The sequence below is a fragment of the Dysidea avara genome, chromosome 9 (assembly GCF_963678975.1).
Source record: "Dysidea avara chromosome 9, odDysAvar1.4, whole genome shotgun sequence".
In the NCBI taxonomy this organism is placed as follows: domain Eukaryota; kingdom Metazoa; phylum Porifera; class Demospongiae; order Dictyoceratida; family Dysideidae; genus Dysidea; species Dysidea avara.
The window spans coordinates 3,161,972-3,182,976 of NC_089280.1; the positions used below are offsets into that span (position 1 = coordinate 3,161,972).

General features: G+C 37.2%; 1 protein-coding gene across 1 annotated transcript in view; it reads right to left on the bottom strand.

The window, feature by feature from the left end:
* LOC136266165 (uncharacterized) overlaps positions 1 to 21,005 on the bottom strand; it is a 41,138-nt gene that overhangs the window by 9,523 nt on the left and 10,610 nt on the right. The window contains exons 3-13 of the mRNA XM_066061156.1: positions 19,949 to 20,005; positions 19,783 to 19,830; positions 18,291 to 19,040; positions 16,668 to 16,937; positions 16,538 to 16,620; positions 14,664 to 15,386; positions 5,215 to 5,310; positions 4,917 to 5,102; positions 4,525 to 4,827; positions 1,224 to 1,529; positions 167 to 773 (exon numbers count right to left, since the gene is read on the bottom strand). Of these exons, the coding sequence (XP_065917228.1) occupies positions 167 to 773; positions 1,224 to 1,529; positions 4,525 to 4,827; positions 4,917 to 5,102; positions 5,215 to 5,310; positions 14,664 to 15,386; positions 16,538 to 16,620; positions 16,668 to 16,937; positions 18,291 to 19,040; positions 19,783 to 19,830; positions 19,949 to 20,005 (3,429 nt within the window). The remainder of the gene's footprint in view (positions 1 to 166; positions 774 to 1,223; positions 1,530 to 4,524; positions 4,828 to 4,916; positions 5,103 to 5,214; positions 5,311 to 14,663; positions 15,387 to 16,537; positions 16,621 to 16,667; positions 16,938 to 18,290; positions 19,041 to 19,782; positions 19,831 to 19,948; positions 20,006 to 21,005) is intronic.

Consider the following 21,005-nt stretch of genomic DNA (forward strand, 5'->3'; position numbering starts at 1 on the left):
TGGATTCATCATTACACCACATCAAATGGCATAAAATATTGGCACGAGAAAATGCTTTATTTTAAAGTTATGTGCTTGTACTCTTGTGATGGTTACAAGGCCACAGTATTGTGAGATAGTGTAGCCCCTTGTGTCTTCTCATGCAATCCTTTCTAGTACACAGTACCTATTTCACTGAGGCAGATGTTCTTGATGAGCTCCTTAGAGTGGCCATCCCAACAGGTCACCACTGATGTCTGTTCAGCCATAGTGAACACCAATAAGTGATCTTCTACTACACAACACTCAATGGCTACCACCAGGCCAGTTGTAGTCAGAGGTAGTGAAATAATATTATCTTGTATTTGCATATGATCACACTCGGCAACATCTACTGGAAACAGCAGGATCTCTATGAGGTCTGGTCCTGTACTGCACCACAGCTCAACATGTGTCTCACACCAGTAAGCCTTCATTGTCTCTAATACTTCACCCCTTAGTTCATAGCAGTACTTTACCCAGTTGTATGGACGTTGATTATCTTCTAGAGACAAAAGATGAACATTTCCATATGACTGTCCAGCAAATATGGCAGCACAATTGTTGGGATACACCTCCAAGCACCATAGGTCACAAGTACATCTGGCACACACTGCTTGATGGTAGGGAGTTATCAATGTATTCCTAGATGCATCATAGATGGCTAACTGGTCAGCATAACCCACCACCACTGACGTGTGTAGCTGACACATGCATATTTTATCATCAATACTAGATGGCAGCTCTTCAACAGTCTAGAAAATGTAATAGAGATATTTATGGACATTGTACACCATGTCACATATAGTGTGCTTATCTATTTTACATGGAAGACGAGGTACATTAATACATATATCCAGATTTCACAAAACAGATCCAAGTCACATATCAGGCAAAATCACACTAACAGTGTATGGTAGGTATAGTTGATTTTAAGCTACAGTATACACAAATTAAATCAGGCTTTGCCTTTTCAGAGTGGTGTAGCAAGCTCGAGTGCCATGGTGATTGGTACTATATACACTCATCAATTTTTCTGTCTTATTTGGCAGGAAACTCTGAAAGGTTATTTCATACTTGTCCTCACTACCCTTGGAAAGTTATAACGATTAAAATTCCTTTAAACATTCATGTTAAAATTACTGATGTGTGATTTGAATTGGTTTTTCAACATTCAATCACAAAGCCACAGATGCGCCTCTAACCGTGAACTTCAATCCAGATGGGTGGTCTTGTTCTATCACACTTAATTCAATCTTCAGTTGTATATGAGGGTCATCTTGTTGTTTAACAGGAAACTCGGTAACAGCCCACAGACACTGTTTGCCATTGGTAAACACTACAGTAATAGTGGGAATGAAGCTATAATTCTCCATTGTATATTTGTTCACAAAAGATGATGGGAAATTCTGTAACAGGGTATTCACCTTCTCAGCAGAAGGACGTTTGGAGTGATCCTGTATCCAGCCGTAAAGCACACACTCGTAGAAAATAATTGGGTAAACTGAATCCTGTATATAGTACAAGACACTTTCATAATTTGCAATATTAACAATAATATGTCTGGAGTATGTGCATGTGTGCAGTATGTGCTACAGAATACATAGATGTGTGTCTGTGTGTCAATGCACTCTTGGCTGTGCAGAATCACAGCTAAGTGGTTAGAGCACCCCAGATGCTGTGCCTGGTATTGCCCATTAGTCGGGTTAGTAACTTTACTCACATTGCTCCAGTCCACCCAGTTTTTAAATAGGAAAGCGGCTGGGTCATGGAGACCTGGAGAAGCAGTTTCACATTGCAGGTGAGGTTCAGGTGGGAAATCTGTGCACCCACTCCTTCATCCGTGTTCTTATGGAGTTCTAGTCCTAGGATTTTTCTGTGCCTACTCATAGGTAGCTGAGTAGGGCACAGGTGGCCTAGTCAAATAGTATGTAGGATCATGATTTTTGTGCAAATGGCTATATTGTATTACATTTCTATGACAGTAGCAGCCAATAGCTACTGCACCTGGCACTTAGCTATATACGCAATTTAAATAGGGTTTTGGCTATCACTTCTCTTAAAAATGTCAACAGTTTCTTTTCAAAATATCATCCTAGAGATTCTCATGCTGAAAATACATTTGGGGACATGCCTTTAACTTCCCACAATCAGATGCATGCCATGCTTTTTGTGAGCTTCAAGTACCAGTGCTTCATCACCTCTGTTAGAGTTAATTCTTTGTCTGGATTGCTGGCAGATATACATAAGATCACAAAATGTTATAGCTAACTATGGCTAAATGCATGTTAGTAATATTAGTATATGTAATAGGATGGATGGCAGTGATATTTGGGATTAATAGTGCGAGCATTGTAAATAGGAAGGAATAAAATAGTACTATTTTTTTTGTTTACAATGCGAGAACTACTAATCCCGAATACCACAGCCATCTGTCCTTAATCTGTTAATCATAGTAACTGTTGCTAAGCAAAGGAATTCAAAAATAACCACTGTAAAAGACCAATCACACTTAGCAAGTATTGCTCAGAAACCATTAGCAATCATTGCCATACCTTAGCAACAGTTACCTAGCAACCGTTATATGGGGTATCTTTCACTATGGTAACACTTTGGACATGTACTTCCAATAGAAACACACCACACTGTTTTAGCCAATCAGATTAGTATTAAAACTAATTCTATTGGATAATCGCTTAATGTATTTCAAAATAATACATCAAGGTGCTAGTAAGAGTATTATTTTGTAACACATTCACTTGTCGGATTATTATTAATATCTGCAAGCTGATTATTTGTTGTACACATGGGTTACAGCTGTAGGTGTTACTATCAGCATGCCTATCTTGCCATAGGCGGTGGAGACAGGGGGGCCATGGCCCCCCACTTTTATGGGACAATGTTTGCAAGAAAAGATTGAGATACTCTAATAGAGCAGTCATAGTAGAGCTGTGAACCTGATAACATTCAAAACTGGTTAACTGGTAACCAATAACTGGCAATTAACTAGTCAATTGGTTTCTGTGTAATACAGTGGTATTGGCAGACATAATGATATATGTGACCAGATTTTACAAAACCAATCCAAATCGCACATCAGGAAAAATCAAACCAACACCACCAGTGGATAGCTACACTATCATACTACAAGTTTTGACACTCAGTACCACTCAAACTACTCAAGGCTGGTTTCAACAGATGTCTTTTTTGGGGTGTGTGTAGAGCTCGAATGGCGGTTTTGGGCCTTGTGAAGGACCTGGCTTGGCAAGAATCAGTGGTATACTGGTGGACAACCTGATAATGTTGGCAAGATGTTTTTTTCTGTGGATTTTGCTACATATCAACCACTAAGGAGCCAGCACAGCCCTGTAATCTCATCTCTGGACTTCAATCGGTCTGCCTCCATTTTGAAGTCTAACCCTTGCCCACCCCACCACCCCCCCACCCCTTTGTGAGCACTCGTGATACTACTTTGCTCATCCAACTGCTCAGATTTTCTATCTTATTTGGCAGGAAATTCTACAAGCAGCTACAAGTACTGGATGTGGTCTGAAAGGTAACAGATTGATGCATCTTTAGTGTAAATTTCATACGCGTGCTTGCTATCTCTGGAGAGTTATGCTGGCTTGAATTCTTTAAAACTGTTTATCTTGAAATTTCTAATGTGTGATTTGGATCGTTTTTCCAATCCAGTCACATATACTCAACGTCCCTGGAAGCTTTAGGGTGGTACCAAAGTTACCATCAACATCCTGTCTTACAATAACAGTTATTACAATCACATATTTACACATGCTTTGAGATTATGTTATGATGTTAACACTTGTCAGCAGGGATATTGTATGGTTAACCAAGTGGGTGGGCAAAACCAGTTTAAAGGCTTCTTAATCAGTAATTGGCTGACCTAGATAATACCGGTTAATAACTGGGTTTTTGCATACCAGTTCACAGCACTACTTCAGAGTAGCAGTGTAGCAAGCTACATAGGTGCATAGTTATAAATAAGGAGATATAGTTGCTGGAGGGAAGCTATTGTAGCAGGTGATTCAGTACCTTTCTTTTTTTTTTTTTTTTTGGTCTTCAGCTTATAGCTGGCCTGGCTCCCTCACTCTTTGGCCTGCTCCACCGCTCCTGTATCTTGCTGTTTGTGCATGTTTGACATAGAAGGCTATACCTTCAATCAGAGTTCAAAATAACAGGTGGCTACTGGCCATTTTCAGGCAAACTTCCAGACAAAACTGACTTTGAGTGGCCACTTTTACTGTACATTACTATACTTGTGCTCAGCAAATAATTTAACAGTTGTAAAAATGGCCACTCAATTTCCAACTCTTATTTTGGTCTGGTAGGAGCATTTTGGCATACATATAAGCTGGGAACACTGTTACACAACCAAATGTGGTCCCAATAGACTATTATGGCTGGCAAAAATTGTCCGGTTGAACTGTTCTTTCTGCACTTCAGTACCATGAATGTTCATAACACAACGTTTCAGCATATTTTTACCTTTTGCCTGAGGTATGACAAGTAATGGCCTCTTGCCTTTACTTGAGCTTCATAATCTTTCTTAAGTATTTGGTAATTATCTGTTAGTTCACTCAATTCAATTTTCATCTTATTTATGTCATTTTCCCTGACTTTTGCTAAAGCTTCAAATTCATTTTTCTCATCTTGAAGCTGACTTTTTTTGATTTGTAGTTCATCAGATTCCTTAGAGAGATCTTTGTATTGTTGCAGTAGATTGTCGTATTGTTGTGATTGTACAGCAAGTAAATGTTTTTGTGATTCTTCATAATGTTGTTGGGATTGCTATTGAAAAGGTAGATAGTACGTACATAAATCAACTACTCAACAACAAAACACTATAACTATAACATACATTAGTATGTAATGCAAACCTTTGCTATTTCGTAATCATCCTTAAGTTTTTGATGAGTAGTCATTAATGTTTCCATCTCATTCTTGGTCTTATCTAAGTCATTTTTTCTAAATCTTTCTAGGGCTTCAAAGCTGGATCTTTCTTCTTGAAATTGCTGTTTCACCATGTCAAATTGTTGAGACAGTTTATTGTATTGCTGTGATTGCTAATAGAAGATACAGTATGTACATATACACTATAAATTAAAATATTGTTATAGTAGCATTGTTAAAATTTTGTCTATAATGCCTACTAATAGCTCACTTATGAATGTTTACCTCAACAGCAACAGAACGTAGGGGATTAACTTGCGTAAAAACATTGTGATCAATATCCAAAGTCTCTCCATGTGAAGATGTATTCTGACATTCATTCTGGAAAACATATTATGAGAATATACATGTACATATGCCTCAGATCAAAGTAGCTGCCCGGACTACATTTGGGCAACAATTATATAGACATTAAGGCTAAAATAGATTGTGGGGATTGTATGCACGGCTTGGATTTTACCATAAAAATCACTCAGACGGAGAGCGCTTCGTTATCCTTGCTATCCTATGAGTTGAAAAACATAGGGCTAAGGTAAGAATTAGAGCTATAGCTTAATCATCAATCATTTTCACACATTTCTGAATATGGACCGCATCTCCATCATGAAGTTACCACTCTGCCTGAAAAAGCAAGCTTACCTATCTGGGCCTCCATAATTATTTCATAAAGCACTGATTAAAATTATCAGTCTGATAAGAAGGGAAGTGTTACATATTACCTGTAACACGGGGGATTCAGACTTTTGCCTTAGCCCTCAGGCCTGTGGCCTTTGGGTTGTCGGGCATACATATCATGTAGGCAAAGCCCCATGCCTGTGTTACAACTATTACATGTACATAGCATTATCATGAACCACGGTAGTGGTTAATAATACAGATTGTCTATGTTTTTGGCCAAAATCCTAATAGAACACACACCTAAAAATCACCTTAGGAAGTTCCCCCAACCACAAAAGAAGCCTTAGAAGTTAATTTGGAAGAAGGGTAGGTCCACTGGAAAATATGAAGTGAAAAGGAATGAATAAACGTACTTTTTAAATTTCTGAAATATGCAATTTTGTTCAACTTCTTTTTTTTTTACCCACAGGGCTAGAGCAAAATGTGAGTAGTTTTTGCGGATAAAAACTACATAACTTATCATGTTAGCTATCCATACATATAATAAGTAAACAAACTAGTGTAAAAGTAATTTAAAAAATTTAAAAAATGGGAATAGAGATCACTGAAAAAAGTAAAGAAACAAGAGTTAAACAAACCAGCATGTTAAACACACAGAGATCTCAATTTGGACTCACATAAACATTTATACAGAAGCATTCTCAGTACTTATCTGCCCCTAATTTATAGAGAAACTGCTGTTTTTTCCTTAGTTTCTATCATAATACATGTACAATGAGTCCAAATAGAGATCTCTACGTGTTTAACATGCTGGCTTGTTTGACCCTTGTTTCTTTACTTTTTTCAGCAATCCCTATTCCCAAGTTTTAATTTTTTAAATTACTTTTACACTAGTTTGTATGTAGGAACAGCCAGGGTTAATACCACTTTGTGCAGGTGAATCAAAGGTGCCACTTGGAATATAAATGACATTGTTTGTACCATGGAAATACAATCTGTAAACATCTGAACCAAAGGAACGGTATGCTTTTATCCTTTACAATGAATGACTGTGTGTTAAGTTCTAAGTGTAGTCATTAGGAATAGATATTCTACATCTTGATACCTGTAGTATTAAGAACTATCGTACATAAATTATATTTGATGATAATTGGTATCCTTAGAAACACGTTGATGTTGGTGCTAAACCAGGGGCCATGCAGTTAATACTATCTCTTTATAGCTAAACAGGGAATTACTTAATCAACCATGCACATACATAATATTATTAAGTCAAAACAATCAAGATGTAAAAAGGGTGCAGCCCTCAACAGAGCCAGGGTGAAAAAGATGCAAAATCTAAGGTAGTGGCAATAAATGGCTACAATAATGTTAATGTCAATCATTTTCGTTATGAGTCTGATCATAACATCATTGAGTCATTTCCCTTTGATTTCACTTAAGTTCTTTTATCACCCTTAAGGGGTAGCTACACCCTTTTTCACAGCTTGGCTGTTCTAGTACTCCTTTTTGTAAATGAACACCTCAAAACTGGCCCAGCTTTGAGCCTTTCCTTTTACTTGTCATTTTTCTTTACTACAGGAAGAATAAAAATAATTATGTGATGTGCAACGTCCATTTGACTATCATGACATGTTGTTGTTAACAGTTTTGTTGTATGTATATGCATGTTGTATTGCAACTATGCATAAAACAGGGTGACTTGTTTGTAGCTGAACTCTCTATACAGTGACATTTAATCAAGCTGAAATCTCTATACACGTTGACTTGATATGTATGTAGCTGATCACAACAACCTGAATTCTACGTAAGACAACTTTTTGTAGCTGAACTCTCTACAGGATAATTTGTCTCTCAACAGGGTGATAGTGTTCCAGTGATAAAAGTAGTGAAAAAGAGATGACGGTAGCTATGGTAGAGATTTCAGTTATTTTACAAGTTTAGCTATATTACAAGTCTCATTTCTAAATTAATTGCACTAAATTATTAACTTTCTTATTAGAGCATTACTATGAATGCATGTGGTTGTGACTGCTGTATGGGGAGTAGTACAATGCCTTATTTCAATGCAGCTAGATTGTTAAGTGGTGTGGCCTCAACACTGATTATTAGTGTGGCGGTGTGTTCTGATCATTTAAAGGTGTGTGGCCCATTTCAATCACTTTATAAGCCCAGCTTAGCTGCTACCCAACAAGCATAAGGAAAACTTTACAAAGTTTAAGGATCATAGAAAAAAAGTAGGGAAACAAGGGTGGTCTCCTACACCTGCAGATACACTAGTAGACATTTAATCCCTAAATTAGTCATGGTAGGTAGACTGAATTAGGGATTAAATGTCCACTAGTATATCTGCAGGTGTAGGCAACTTCCCTTGTTTCCCTACTTGTTTTTTCTATGATCCGTAATCAAACTTAAAATTCTTAATTTTTCCTTATACTTGTTTGTTTACTTTCATTGTAGCATTATTATGACTGGTGAACCTGCACATACTGCACCAAAAGAAAGGATAGCACCAGAGATAATATTTCAATAAACATGCACCCCAAATATCAGTTACTAACTCAAAGGTGAAGTGACCATTACGTTTCGCTTTTAGCTATGTTCAGCCTGTTACACAGCACTACATACAAAGAACAGGTAGGAGAAGTGCCTCTGCACTCAATCCAGTCACCATAGCAAATACGGACGATTCGCATGCCCCAATTACTGAATGCTTAAAAGTGATAGTGGCTATTATGCTTCGCTTTCAGCTATGTTCACCCTGTTTCACAATACTACAGTTGAAGAACATTAGGAGAAGCACCTCTGCAATCAATCCAGTTACCATGGAAAATATGGACAATTCCCATAGGGAAGCCATCATGATACTGCAAATTTATACCTTTGGCTATCAACAAAAAGGAACAGGACACAAAGGAGCAAAGGTAAGTCCATGATGCGTGCATTGTACATACTGCAGTATGCCAAAAGGCACATCTCAGGACTAAGCGATGTCAAACAGTGAAACAATCAAGCCCGTAGTATTAGCCGTTATCACGTTACGCTTGTCTGAAGGCAGCCGGGCAGGCAGGCAGGCAGGCAGGCAGGCAGGCAGGCAGGCAGGCAGGCAGGCAGGCAGGCAGGCAGGCAGGCAGGCAGGCAGGCAGGCAGGCAGGCAGGCAGGCAGGCAGGCAGGCAGGCAGGCAGGCAGGCAGGCAGGCAGGCAGGCAGGCAGGCAGTCAGTCAGTCAGTGGAAAATTCCATTGAATAAAAAAATTTTTTTTTTAATTGTAGCAATCTATTGGAAGCATTTAGAGTTGTACTGAAGGCACTTTTGGGCTTGGTTATACCTAACCAATACTGCCAAGGTGTCAGGATGGTTTTGTGAAGTTGGTGATTATTTTGGCCATAAAAACCCGAACCTCCACGTTCCCTAATATACAGTACTATCATTCTGTATGATACTACCAGAGATACTATACAGTCTGCTAGGTACATCAAATGGTTTCATGGCAAATAAATACACTTCTTCTAGAAAAGTGTCGACACAGAAAATTAATGCCTTGGTATGGTTTCCTTATATGAAGAAGATTGCTATTTAATTGAAGATGAAAAGAGCAAAGCATGCACAGAAGGTAGACATTTGTCATAACCATAAAAGGTACATCCCATCTGTGAGCTTGTTGTTGTGACGTAAAATGGTGGCTGCACATTGCTTCATTTTGCCTCTAGCCTTGCAACTGTGGTCAGGCAGGTTGACAGACTGGCAGACCAAAACTCAAGTAACTTTAATAAAATTTATTATCTGGCTGCCTGTAAGTGTTTTTCTGTTTTTTACACATACCGTATTCAATGTTTAATGGAGTGCGACTTTCATGTAGAATGGAATGAGACTATTCCATAAAGGCAATTTTTGTCACATATGATATTTCTACAATGGTTTTTTTGAAGTGGCATTTTTAGTGGTGCATGTCAATTTAGGGGGAAACCTACTAAACAGTACTACCTTACTGTTTGATGATTTTGGAAATATTGACTTCAAAATAAAAACCAAGTAGCTTCTTTCAACGAGACCTTCTATTTGAAACCACATTTTGAAGGAGTAAAATAATTCCTTAGGGAGTTACATGTATATAAAGACAAATATTCAAAGTAAAAATGGCAGTAGAAGTTACTACAGGTCAAATAATTATGTGATAGCACTATGTAGTAGTTGTAACATGGGCATGAGTGATTTGCCTGAAATATATGCACGAGCACGAGGGCGCAGCCCGAGTGTAAGTGCGTATATTTCAGGCAAATCACAAGTGCCCATGTTACAACTAATATATTCCACTTGGGTGACTCGCTTGTAAGTGTGCATGGAAACTGCAGGAATGTATTTATATGAGACCATGTGAATTTCGATTGTGGATAATGTCGTAAGAGCAACGACAAGGTGCTGCTGAGAGGCCAAACGTAAGTGTATCGTCACTAGCATGCAAATCACTTCAATTGTGGGTACGCAATTAAACACAGGAAGCCCAAATATGAGCTGAACAGTTCATAATGAAGCACTATAAAGTACTTACTATACTAGCCATGAATAAATTAAAGCAGTGAATATGTTTACAGCGCTATAATGGCCTAGCCAATTAAGCGCCATGCCCAATTACTATGCGTGTGTACCATTGCGCCAGGTGTCAAAACAGCAATATAAAGGCGATTCAAGTGCACTGAAGTGCTTACTTTTACTAGCCATGAATAAACTAAAGTAGTGAACAGGGGCGTAGGAAGCATGGGTGCAATGGGTGCTTGGGCACCCATAAGTATTTCCAGTGGCGTAACTAACTGGTGTCAGCACACTGTACTATATATTACTGAAAAGATTGAGATACTCTAATAGAACAGTCAATGACTCTAATAAAGCAGTCACACTTGCGACCATTTTTTTTTTGGTCTTCAGCTTTACCACTGGGCACCCATAAGTTAAATATCTTCCTACGCCCCTGGTGAATACTATTAACACTAATGGCCAAATCAATTAAGCGCTACATCCAGTGTCTGGACATCGCCATGTGACTATTGAATGCAATATGATCAATATAAACTAACCTGTGACCTTCTTCATTCAGTAAAACAATGAACTATCTTCTTCCCCAAGTCCATGATCTAAGCTTTGGCTCACTTAACAAAATTAAAACCCACTATCAATCCTGTGAAGTGTCGCTATATTAAAGCAGAGGAGATCACACAGTTTCATCAATGAAATCAAACAATTTCTGAGAATGCTTGGAATGCATTAATGAGAATAGGAGGTACAAGTTATATCACTCCTAGGAGGAATATAACTTGTAATATACTACCTCCATTTCTTGTTAATGCATTCCTGAGCACTGATAGCAGTGCTATTATACCACTTATACACCTTCTCTTCCCTTTGAAGTGAGGTGTGAAAGTGGTATATATAAAAGATGTAACACTTTCACACCTCAAATCAAAGGAGCTGCCCGGGCTACATTTCGTATGTAGCCCAGCACGTATGTAGCCCAGCACGTATGTAGCCCAACACGTATGTAGTCCAGCACGTATGTAGCCCAGCTAGCTGGGCTATATACGAAATGTAGACCGGGCTACAACTGGGCAGTGATTATATAGACGTTGACGTTGAAATCGATTGTGGGGATCGATTTATACTCACGTGATGAGGATGCACAACTTGGATTTCGCCATGAAAACCACTTAGGCAGAGAGCGTTTCATTATCCTCGCCATCCTACGAGTTGAACAATGTTGGGCTACAGTGAGTACTAGCACTATAGCTTATTCACTGATCGTTTCCACACGTTATTGAATATGGACACGCCCCCATCATGAAGCTACCACTCTGCACGGAGCGACCACTCTACAAGCAAGCGTACCTGTCTAGGCCTTTAGTGAACTGCATACTTTCTCCATAAACGATTCAATAGCACTGATTAAAACATTACAAACTAGTGTAACGGAAATTCTCTGTGATATCTCTAGGATACGTTTGTTTATCATAACCAAACGTACCCAAAACATACTAGCTGCTGACCCATAACCAAAAATTTTAGGTATGCACATATAATACATCCAGTGGCTTCACTCGTATTGGCTAGGGTGATTGATCGCCCTGTACAGGTTATCAGCCTAATAAGTGTTACATACATTAGTTGTAACACGGGGCATTTGGGCTTTGCCTGATATGTATGCCCGAGGGCCGTACACCCGAGGGCAGAGGGCATACATATCAGGCAAAGCCCTCATGCCCATGTTACAACTATTACATAAATGTCACTGAGAACACAGCCTATGTGCCAAGTTTGATGATACTTCACTGTTACTGGTGTGACATGCTAGCTTCTTGGGCCACATGACACACCACCGTGTGGCTTGATGCTGTGTTAAAATTAGATATAATGTTGTACTGTAATTTAGTGTATTTAGTAATTCAATAATTACTTTGCAATTTGATAATTACATAGCTATGCACTGCTAAGGAAGCATAACTCAAACAAGCTACAAATTATGCACAAACGTATCTTTTCAACCACTTTATAGTGTGTTTACCATGTTTTCTCACACAAATTCAGTAAAGAAAGCCCTGAAGCTTCCCTTCATTATTGTTCACGTGATGACAGAACACAATCTCCTTTCACCTCAAAGGAGTTTGCAGGGGTAATTCATTATTTCTGGTAACCTACAAGGCAAAGCACACCATTATTCAGTTGTTTTATGGTAATATAGCCCATTGTGAAAAGCATTCATAACATCTTCAGGAACTCATTTCACCTGTATTTCAAACTGGCGCAAATTAACTTCCTAAAATTTGCTGGAAGGTTAATACTGGCACAGTATAGCCTTCATTTCTCAAATAGAGAGGCTTTAAGCATACTCACATGGGTTCAGAAAAACTAACAAATATACGTATAGAAACAAACAAAGAATTAAGAATTTTATTAGGGATCATGGAATAAAGTAGGGAAACAAGAGAGGTTGCCTACACCTGCAGATATACTAGTGAACATTTAATCCCTATACACATGACTGAATCAGGGATTAAATGTCCACTAGTATACCTGCAGGTGTAAGTGATCTCCCTTGTTCCGTACTTTTTTCTATGATCCCTAATCGAATTTACACTTGTTTGTTTGTAACATTATTATGACGAAATAACACATTAAAAGAAAGGATGGCAACAGAGTTAATGTTTTCATCTGAACGCATGCCCTTGCTATCAACTATTGACTTGAAAGTGAAGTGGCTATTATGCTTTGCTTCCAGTTATGTTCAGCCCATTTTCGCAGCATTCAAACGAAGAACAGTTGGAAAGTGCCTCTGCAATCAATCCATTCACCACAAAAAAAATATTGATGATTCCTGTTTACAAACATATAGGAGAGCCATCATGTTACCGTGCATCGACACTTTGGGCTGTCAACAAAAAGAAATGGGAACAAAGGTCAGTTCATCATGTGTGCACTGTACATGCTGCAGTACATACTGCTGTTTACTGCAACAAAAAAACACCTGTCGGGCTGAAGAGATTGTGGAAAAATCAAGCCAGTAGCTTTAGCCATTATTGAGTTATGCTTGCCTGAAGGCATCAAGCAGGCAGGCAGTTAGCCAGTAGAAAATCCCATTGAATAATTTTTATTTTTTTATTTTGTAAAAATCTATCGAAAGCATTTAGGATCATACTGAAAGTACTTTTGGGCTTGGTTATCCTAACTAACATTGCCAAGGCACATTTTAGGGTGATGTTTTTGGCCAAACCTCCATGATCCCTAGTATACAGAAGTATTTCAAAAATTTTGGAATTCAAAAATTTTGGAATTTTCAACTAGAGTAGGGACAATAGCACATCAATAAAAAGTACTGAAACAAGCTGGAGTAGTGCACGATATTAAATGACAGTAAAACAATAAGAAGTGTTATATCCCTACTGTGCTCCAAGATACCATAATGTAAATGCACAGTAGGGATCTAACACTTCTTATTGTTGTACTATGATTTAATATCACGCACTACTCCAGCTTGTTTCAGTACTTTTTATCGATGTGCTATGGTCCCTACTCTAGTTAAAAACTCCAATTTTTTGAAACACTTGTTTGTTAGCTTTTTTGTAAATAATATTATTATGATTGGTGAACCCACGCATACCGTATTTGAAATGGCACCATGCTCCATAACTATATCGTTTGAAAAGTGAAGTATCCATTACGCTTCGTTGTCAGCTATATTCAATCCGTGTACGGAATCAAGAACTGTTCAAAAAGCACCTCTACAATCCACGCATACTGAAAGAAAGGGTTGGTGCTGTGCTCCCCAGTTACATAAATTATTGTCTGAAAAGTGTATCCATTACGCTTCATTGTTGGCTATGTTCAACCTGCTGGACAGCAGTACGAATCAAAACTGTTCGAAAAGCACCCCTGCAGCCACTATGAAAAATACAGATGATTTCCATTACAAAGGGAAGCCATCACATGCTACCACCAAATCGACACTTTTCGCTGTCAGCAAAGATGAATGGGACACAAAGGAAGACACTGGTAAGTCCATGAAGAATGCATTGTACATACTGCGGTATGCCAAAAGGCACCTCTGGGGCCGAAGCGACGTCGAACAGTGAAAAAATCAAGCCCGTAGCCTTAGCCGTTATCAAGTTATGCTTGTCTGAAGGCGTCAGTCAGTCAGTCAGGCAGTCAGTAGAAAATTTCATTGAATAATTTTTTTTAAAAGTCCGTAGCAACTTGTTGAAAGCATTTCGGGTTGATCTGAAAGCTTGTTTGGGCTTAGTTTTACCTAACCAATACTACCTCATCATTGTCTGGGATGTTTTTGGGTGATATTATTTTGTGGGCCACACCTATTCCTTTGTGGTCCCTACTATACACTACTATCGTAGTGTATGATATAGCACTACCGTACTGTATGATACATACAAACACACACATGTTTTTCAGAAAATGATTTCAGGAAACTAGGCACACACCGACAGCTGCTCTACGACCATCTGTGGGGACATGCCTGGTTTAAAAACAACATAATCTACTTACAATTTTTACTCACCTTAACCAATAAACAGAAAAGATTAAACTTTTTACTAATTGTTTCAATATTTTTGGTTTGAAAAATTGAAATCATGATAATTCCATTATGCCATAACTCATGCTGAGCAGTATCAACAATTTTATCTTTGATAACAGTTACCAAACATTTTGGAATCATCCAATACAAAATCCTTTGTGTGACATGTACCACCATAAGTTGAAGAGCATGTTCAGTGATCTCCCACTTCTCTACCAACAAGGTCTTCATGTCAACTATTCTCTGCAGGGTCACCTCTTCAAGATCACAATCACATTTAGTAGCCACTAAAGTGTAGTCACTATCATCAGGTGGGATCATCAGTTGAGATGGTGATGGAATAGGATATGATGTGATTGGTTGAGTGTAGTCTATCAGAGAGTTAAACTGTTCTAGTAATCTAGTAGCTACTTCACTTTGACTTGATAACACCAATGTCCTCAGTATGGAATGGTCAAGCCATGACATGAAAGGCAACAAAATTATTTTTAGCAAGAAATAACAATTGATATTGTTTAATCTACTCAAGAATGTCTTATTGAAGTAGGGAATGTTATGGACATTACTAGCCATCAAACTGCGACACTCATCAGCTACACTGAAAGCTAGAACATCTGTAGCTGATAACTGTAAGATCAACAAGTCCACAAGATCAAAGAATTCAAAGTGAATATTTGAGATATCAATTCTTGTCGACCACTTAATCTGTAACAATTAAGTAACATAAGAATTTAAACTCACAACAGACGATATATGCATAAGCAGTTTTATCACATATGAATACTTTAAGTTTTTTAAATTATTATTTTTATTCTCAATTACATTCGGATATTGAATCCATATTGCTTAAAGTTTCTATGCATACAAAATTGTCAAACAATAAAAATAAATGTATTTGACATCAACTCCAGCTATGTCTTGATCATCATTTGAGATTCACTCTGAATTCCAGGGCCACATAAAAGCAGTAGATTAACACACACTTTATAATAATTATATACTGTACATGTCTAGTTCCAGATAGCAGACTAGCGTTTAAGACAAGGCTTCATTGTATAACCATTTCTATTGATTACTGTGCTATAATTATCAACATATTTTCCAAGGTCATAGTAGAGCGGCTAAGCAACAAATTTTGATGAAATTGTTCACTTTGTGATAAAAGCACCAAATTTTCTGTGGAGTTGGCATACTAAATCATTTGAGATATGGTGCCACATCCAAATCATTGCCTTAGGGCATGTTTAGCAACTTTTAAACTAAGTTATAGGCCCATTTCTAGCTGGTCACGGAACCATACAAGTACATTCAAAATCTTTATTTTGCTTAAATAGCATAAATGTGTTTCAAATTTATAATTTCAATTAGAAAATCTTTCAAAATGTGTTAAAATAAACTGTTTTTATACACTTCTAATGGAGCCAATGTCTCAGTGTTAAAAGTACAGGCACGATCCAATAGAAACAATATATTGCATATTTATGGCTTCACATACCCTTCTTGCTTCTTAACATGGCAAGCTAATGACCTGGATGGACACCTCCCTTGACTTAGCTTTTGGATATGACAAGTCCCTATGCAGATGCAAAGGTTTAGTATACTTACTATTGAGTACTTTTATGGCTTCCAAATACATTTCCTATTGATTTTACTTGTCAAGTTCTTTTAGCGTGATATGATTGGTAATTTTTAGTGGTACCGTATATAACATGAAATAGTATGAGTTAAGATGTTTTACCAAGTTTGGTGCTTTTATCAAAAAGTGAACAATTTTGTCGCTTAGCTGTTCTACTACATATACATATATACGTATGTAAACCTGTATGTGTGTATATGCATAGCAAAACTATACAAACCTTTGGTAGATGATACCTTCTAAAATTGTTGTCTTTAGCAAGTGAAGCGTCAAGGGATGAAAACTGAATGACCTCTTTTATTGCTGTACAAAATACAAATATACCTATTAATATTCTGTGTAGTACTTACAAGCTTCTAAGCTGTCTCCTATTTTCTTCTGTGTTTCAAGTTCCTTCAACACATTACAAAACTTCAGTAGCTTAACAACATTCATCAGTTTAACATATTGTAACAGGAGACAGTTCATCTTCATATCATTAGGGGCAGTAGAGATCACATGATAATCATCATCAGTTAGGAGGTGTCTACAGTACATCACATGACTGACTGAGTCAGCATCCATGTGATCTTCCAGGTAAGTGTAGTAATGACTGATCACTTGTGATGGGGATAACTTCACTGCAATGGGAACAAATGCATGTACTGTATATTCCTATACACATATTCATGGCTTTACATACGTATGCACAAGAAAATACTTTTCATTGAAAAGAAAATTAGTATCTTAATAACTGACATACACATAATTCTGGAAATAATAAGATGCTGTATAGTGCAAAAGTTTAACAGGGAAGTTTTTGACAAATATGACAATTTACTTCTCAATTTTCCCTTACAAAGTTTTACTTTTAGTATATTCTTCAATGCATTTTGTCAAATTTTACTTGTCAAAATGCTCGATTGTTTGGCTCCTCAAAATTCTACCTCGTAAATTAGTAGCGCTATATGGTAATAAGCAATTTATTTGAAGTATTGTTCTAAACCATAATGTGCGAACATAGCTATTAGCCCCCATGGCTATTTTAAACTAAAATGTAAATTGCACTGCATTTTAAGATTTCTTTCTGACTGGATTTTGAAAAACGATCCAAATTGCACATTAGAGGTTTTGAGACAAAATTAATGGTATTAGAGAATTCAAGTCAGCAATCTCAGCATAACTTGCTAAGGATAGCAAGCACACATATGAAATTTACACAAGAGTTAACTTTAATTTACAAAAGAGTTAACTTTATTAACTTTCAGATCACTTCTAGTACTTGCAGCTACATGTAGAATTTCACACCAAATAAGATAAAAAATCTGAGCAGTTGGATGAGCAAAGCACGTAGCATCATATGAGTGCTCACAAAGTGGTGGAGGGTGGGAGGTGGCAGGGTGGGCAAGAGGAATAATTAAAGTGGGCTCTGCTGGCTTTCTTAGTGCAGCAAACTCAACAGAGAAAACATTTGATCAACCATATCAGGCCATCCACCAGTACAACACTGATTTTTGCCAAGCCAGGTCCTTCACAAGGTCAGAAACCACCATTCGAGCTTGCCACACCACCCAGAAAAGATGTCTCTTAAAACCAGCCTCGAGTAGTTTGAGTAATGTTGAGGGTCAAAACCAATAGTATGATAATGTAGCTACGTATCTACTGGTGGTATTAGTTTGATTTTGCATGATGTGAGATTTGAATCAGTTTTGTAAAGTCTGGTCACAATTAAGGCTATGGGGCATGAATAAACTAAAACGTGTAACTCACTTAAAGTAACAATGTAGCATGACATTAGTACACAAGAAAATAAAAGAATAAACAATCATAAGGTATGATACCTGCACAATGTATAGCTTCTCTGAACATAATCCAAAATACAGTTGCAATTAATAATGTATAACAGTTTATTAATGCTAAGTAAATTATCACTTATGCATGCCAATTCATATGTACATATTTGCAAACACAGGTGTTATACACTTCTTACGTACATGTATGTGTATTTGACGATGAAACATCTTCCAGCAACGAAAGTGAGTTTTGGAGAGTAGAAAATTTCATTGCAAAAATTTTTGGGTATGACTCAACTTGAACATAGCGAATATGACACTGGCGCAGCTTAAGGAAGTTGTTCATGTACACATTGTAAGCATGATAACAATAGCGTAGTGGGAGAACCACACTGACTTCGATACATTTACCCAGCTTAATATCTACTATTGGTGGAATGGAGTCATCATCTCTGATTGCAGTTAGAAAATTTTCTGCATCTTGACAGCATTTAAGTAATTCCTTAACACTCATGTTTTTGCCACATTTGTTAATTTTGAGTGTAACTAAGAAGCTAAAAACTGAGCCAATGTACCTTTCAGTAAAGAAAGCCTCTACCTCCACAGCTTTTCTAGTATGTACACTCTGTGTAAATGCCTCAATCAGACGATTTGCCTTTGAATTTTCAGCAACATGTGCCATAAGACATAAGACTCTAATTTCAAACCAACTGCAGTAGTGATTGTTACACAATAAAGTTATAATTTCCTCCAGTGAATGCATATCTCTAATCTGTCTTTTGATATCTGCTGGGAGTTTATTTGTCCTTTCACAAGCAGCCTTAATCCTCTGGAAGGTATTCATGTTATCCCAAAGCAACTGTAACTGATCCAAGAGCTGAACAAACAAATTGTCTAAATCACTACCACTAAACATTTTATCATAATAATCAATTTCATCACCATTAGCATCTATGTACCAAAAAAATTTTTTGATACTTACTGTAACATCATCATTCACCACACACTAATATATTCTATATTCAGTATATAGACATGTTCTTCCATGGTAAGGAGTAGACATTTTATTCCATGGTAATATCAATTAAAGGAAAGTTGATGTTAGCGATAATCTGGTTCAGGTTTGTTGTTTTATATTTGTAATTTTGTGTTCAATATGTTATTAAGACTTTGATTGTCACAAAAATAATTTTAACTATGCAACTTACACATGGTCTTCGTATTTGTGGGAAACAAAATCGCATAACTACAACCTACTGCCATTGGTATATCTGGGCAAGACATGTGGCTGCAACTAAATCAATGGGAATTGAGGACATGCCCCTAAAGATTCTACAATTATTTAATAAAGACCAAATTATTATTGATAAAGTAGATTCAGTTGCTTTTCATAAAACTCTTTACTCTTTCAAATCAAGCATCTGACTGTAGTATCTTGCACATAAACACTTTTAATAGAGCAGTACACATCTTTACTTACATAGGCCCAGGCCCTAATAGGCCAGACATGCCACTGCCAACTACTGCTTAGGGTGTCACAAGTCTTGTGCTACTTATATCAAATTAAACTGTGAAAAAAGGAGCAACCATTGCCAAGAAATGGGTTGCCATGGTCAGATTCTTTACATATATTATTACAGCCATTTCTCAGTTGTATATATTATAGCCCCTGCTACTACCAACTTTCCTTTACCTGAGTCACTGTGCTTTACTGCAGGTTTAAATTCATCAAGATCTTCACCTGTACAAGAAACAGACATGCATAAAATGGTTAACTGGTAATACCTACTTGAAATGTACAAATATTGCACACGTTTGTAAGTAAATATGTAACAAGTAGTATACACTTATAGACGTACCTTCAGTTTCTGTACTTAACTTTCTTTTTCTGTTGCTGATTTTCTGCTGGGGCTTAGCTAACGATATAAAATTTACAATTACATGCAATTCAGTTTTCCCAACTAACAATATTCCACTTATTATAAATTTTCACAAGTAGCCATTTACATACAGTACATGTAGTATGGTAGTATTAATAGTAGGAATTAGCTACACAAAGGTCTGTATTTGGAAAGAAAATATATGTGCAATGGCAGAAACAACAGAATTGGCAGAAACAGTGCATTACTGTAATGTGTCCAGTCCGAAAGCACAGACTATATAAGTACCCGTTACATAACTAGTAAAGTGTTAATAATAATAATAATAATAAAATAATAACTACTAATGTTAAACATTGAACTCACCACAGTTGAAGTACATGCTCTTTGGAGGACTGATTCTTTGCCAGTCTAATAAACACTATTGTGGGCTATATGCGAGTTAGACCCTGAGCAATGCCTTTGAACTCATACACTAAAGTAATATATATATAAAGAACCTTGTGTGGGAGGATCAAAGCAAAAAACAGTTCTAAAAAAGCCATATGGAATGCAACTGTTCTACATTGGGCAGTTTTAATATGACCCACAGTTCTACATCAGGTAGCTATAGAACTGCCAGGCCTGCTTTGAATGATTAATCACCCATTCTGGCCAGTATACAGCCAGCTAGCCTAAGCTAATAGCCTCTGCTGTACTGGCTGCTGACCAGTCAACCCAACAAGTAGAACCACTGGATTTAATTTATAGACATACTTGAAGGTTTCGATGATAGTTACTTGTGGTCAGTAGCAATGAACGTTCTTACTATGTTTTGTTCACATACAGATGAGTCTTAGGAATACGTATCATGGAAATATGTTTAAGTACCACAATCAAAAACTTTTTAGTTCCACAATCAAAAACTTTTTAGCTGTTAAAAGATGGACTATAGTAATTTCAGCCAATCAGATGATTATTGGTAACAGCAAAGGTGTCAACAACAGACACGTATGGTTTGGCTCCATTACAAGTTTAGGAAAGGGCTGTAATGGAC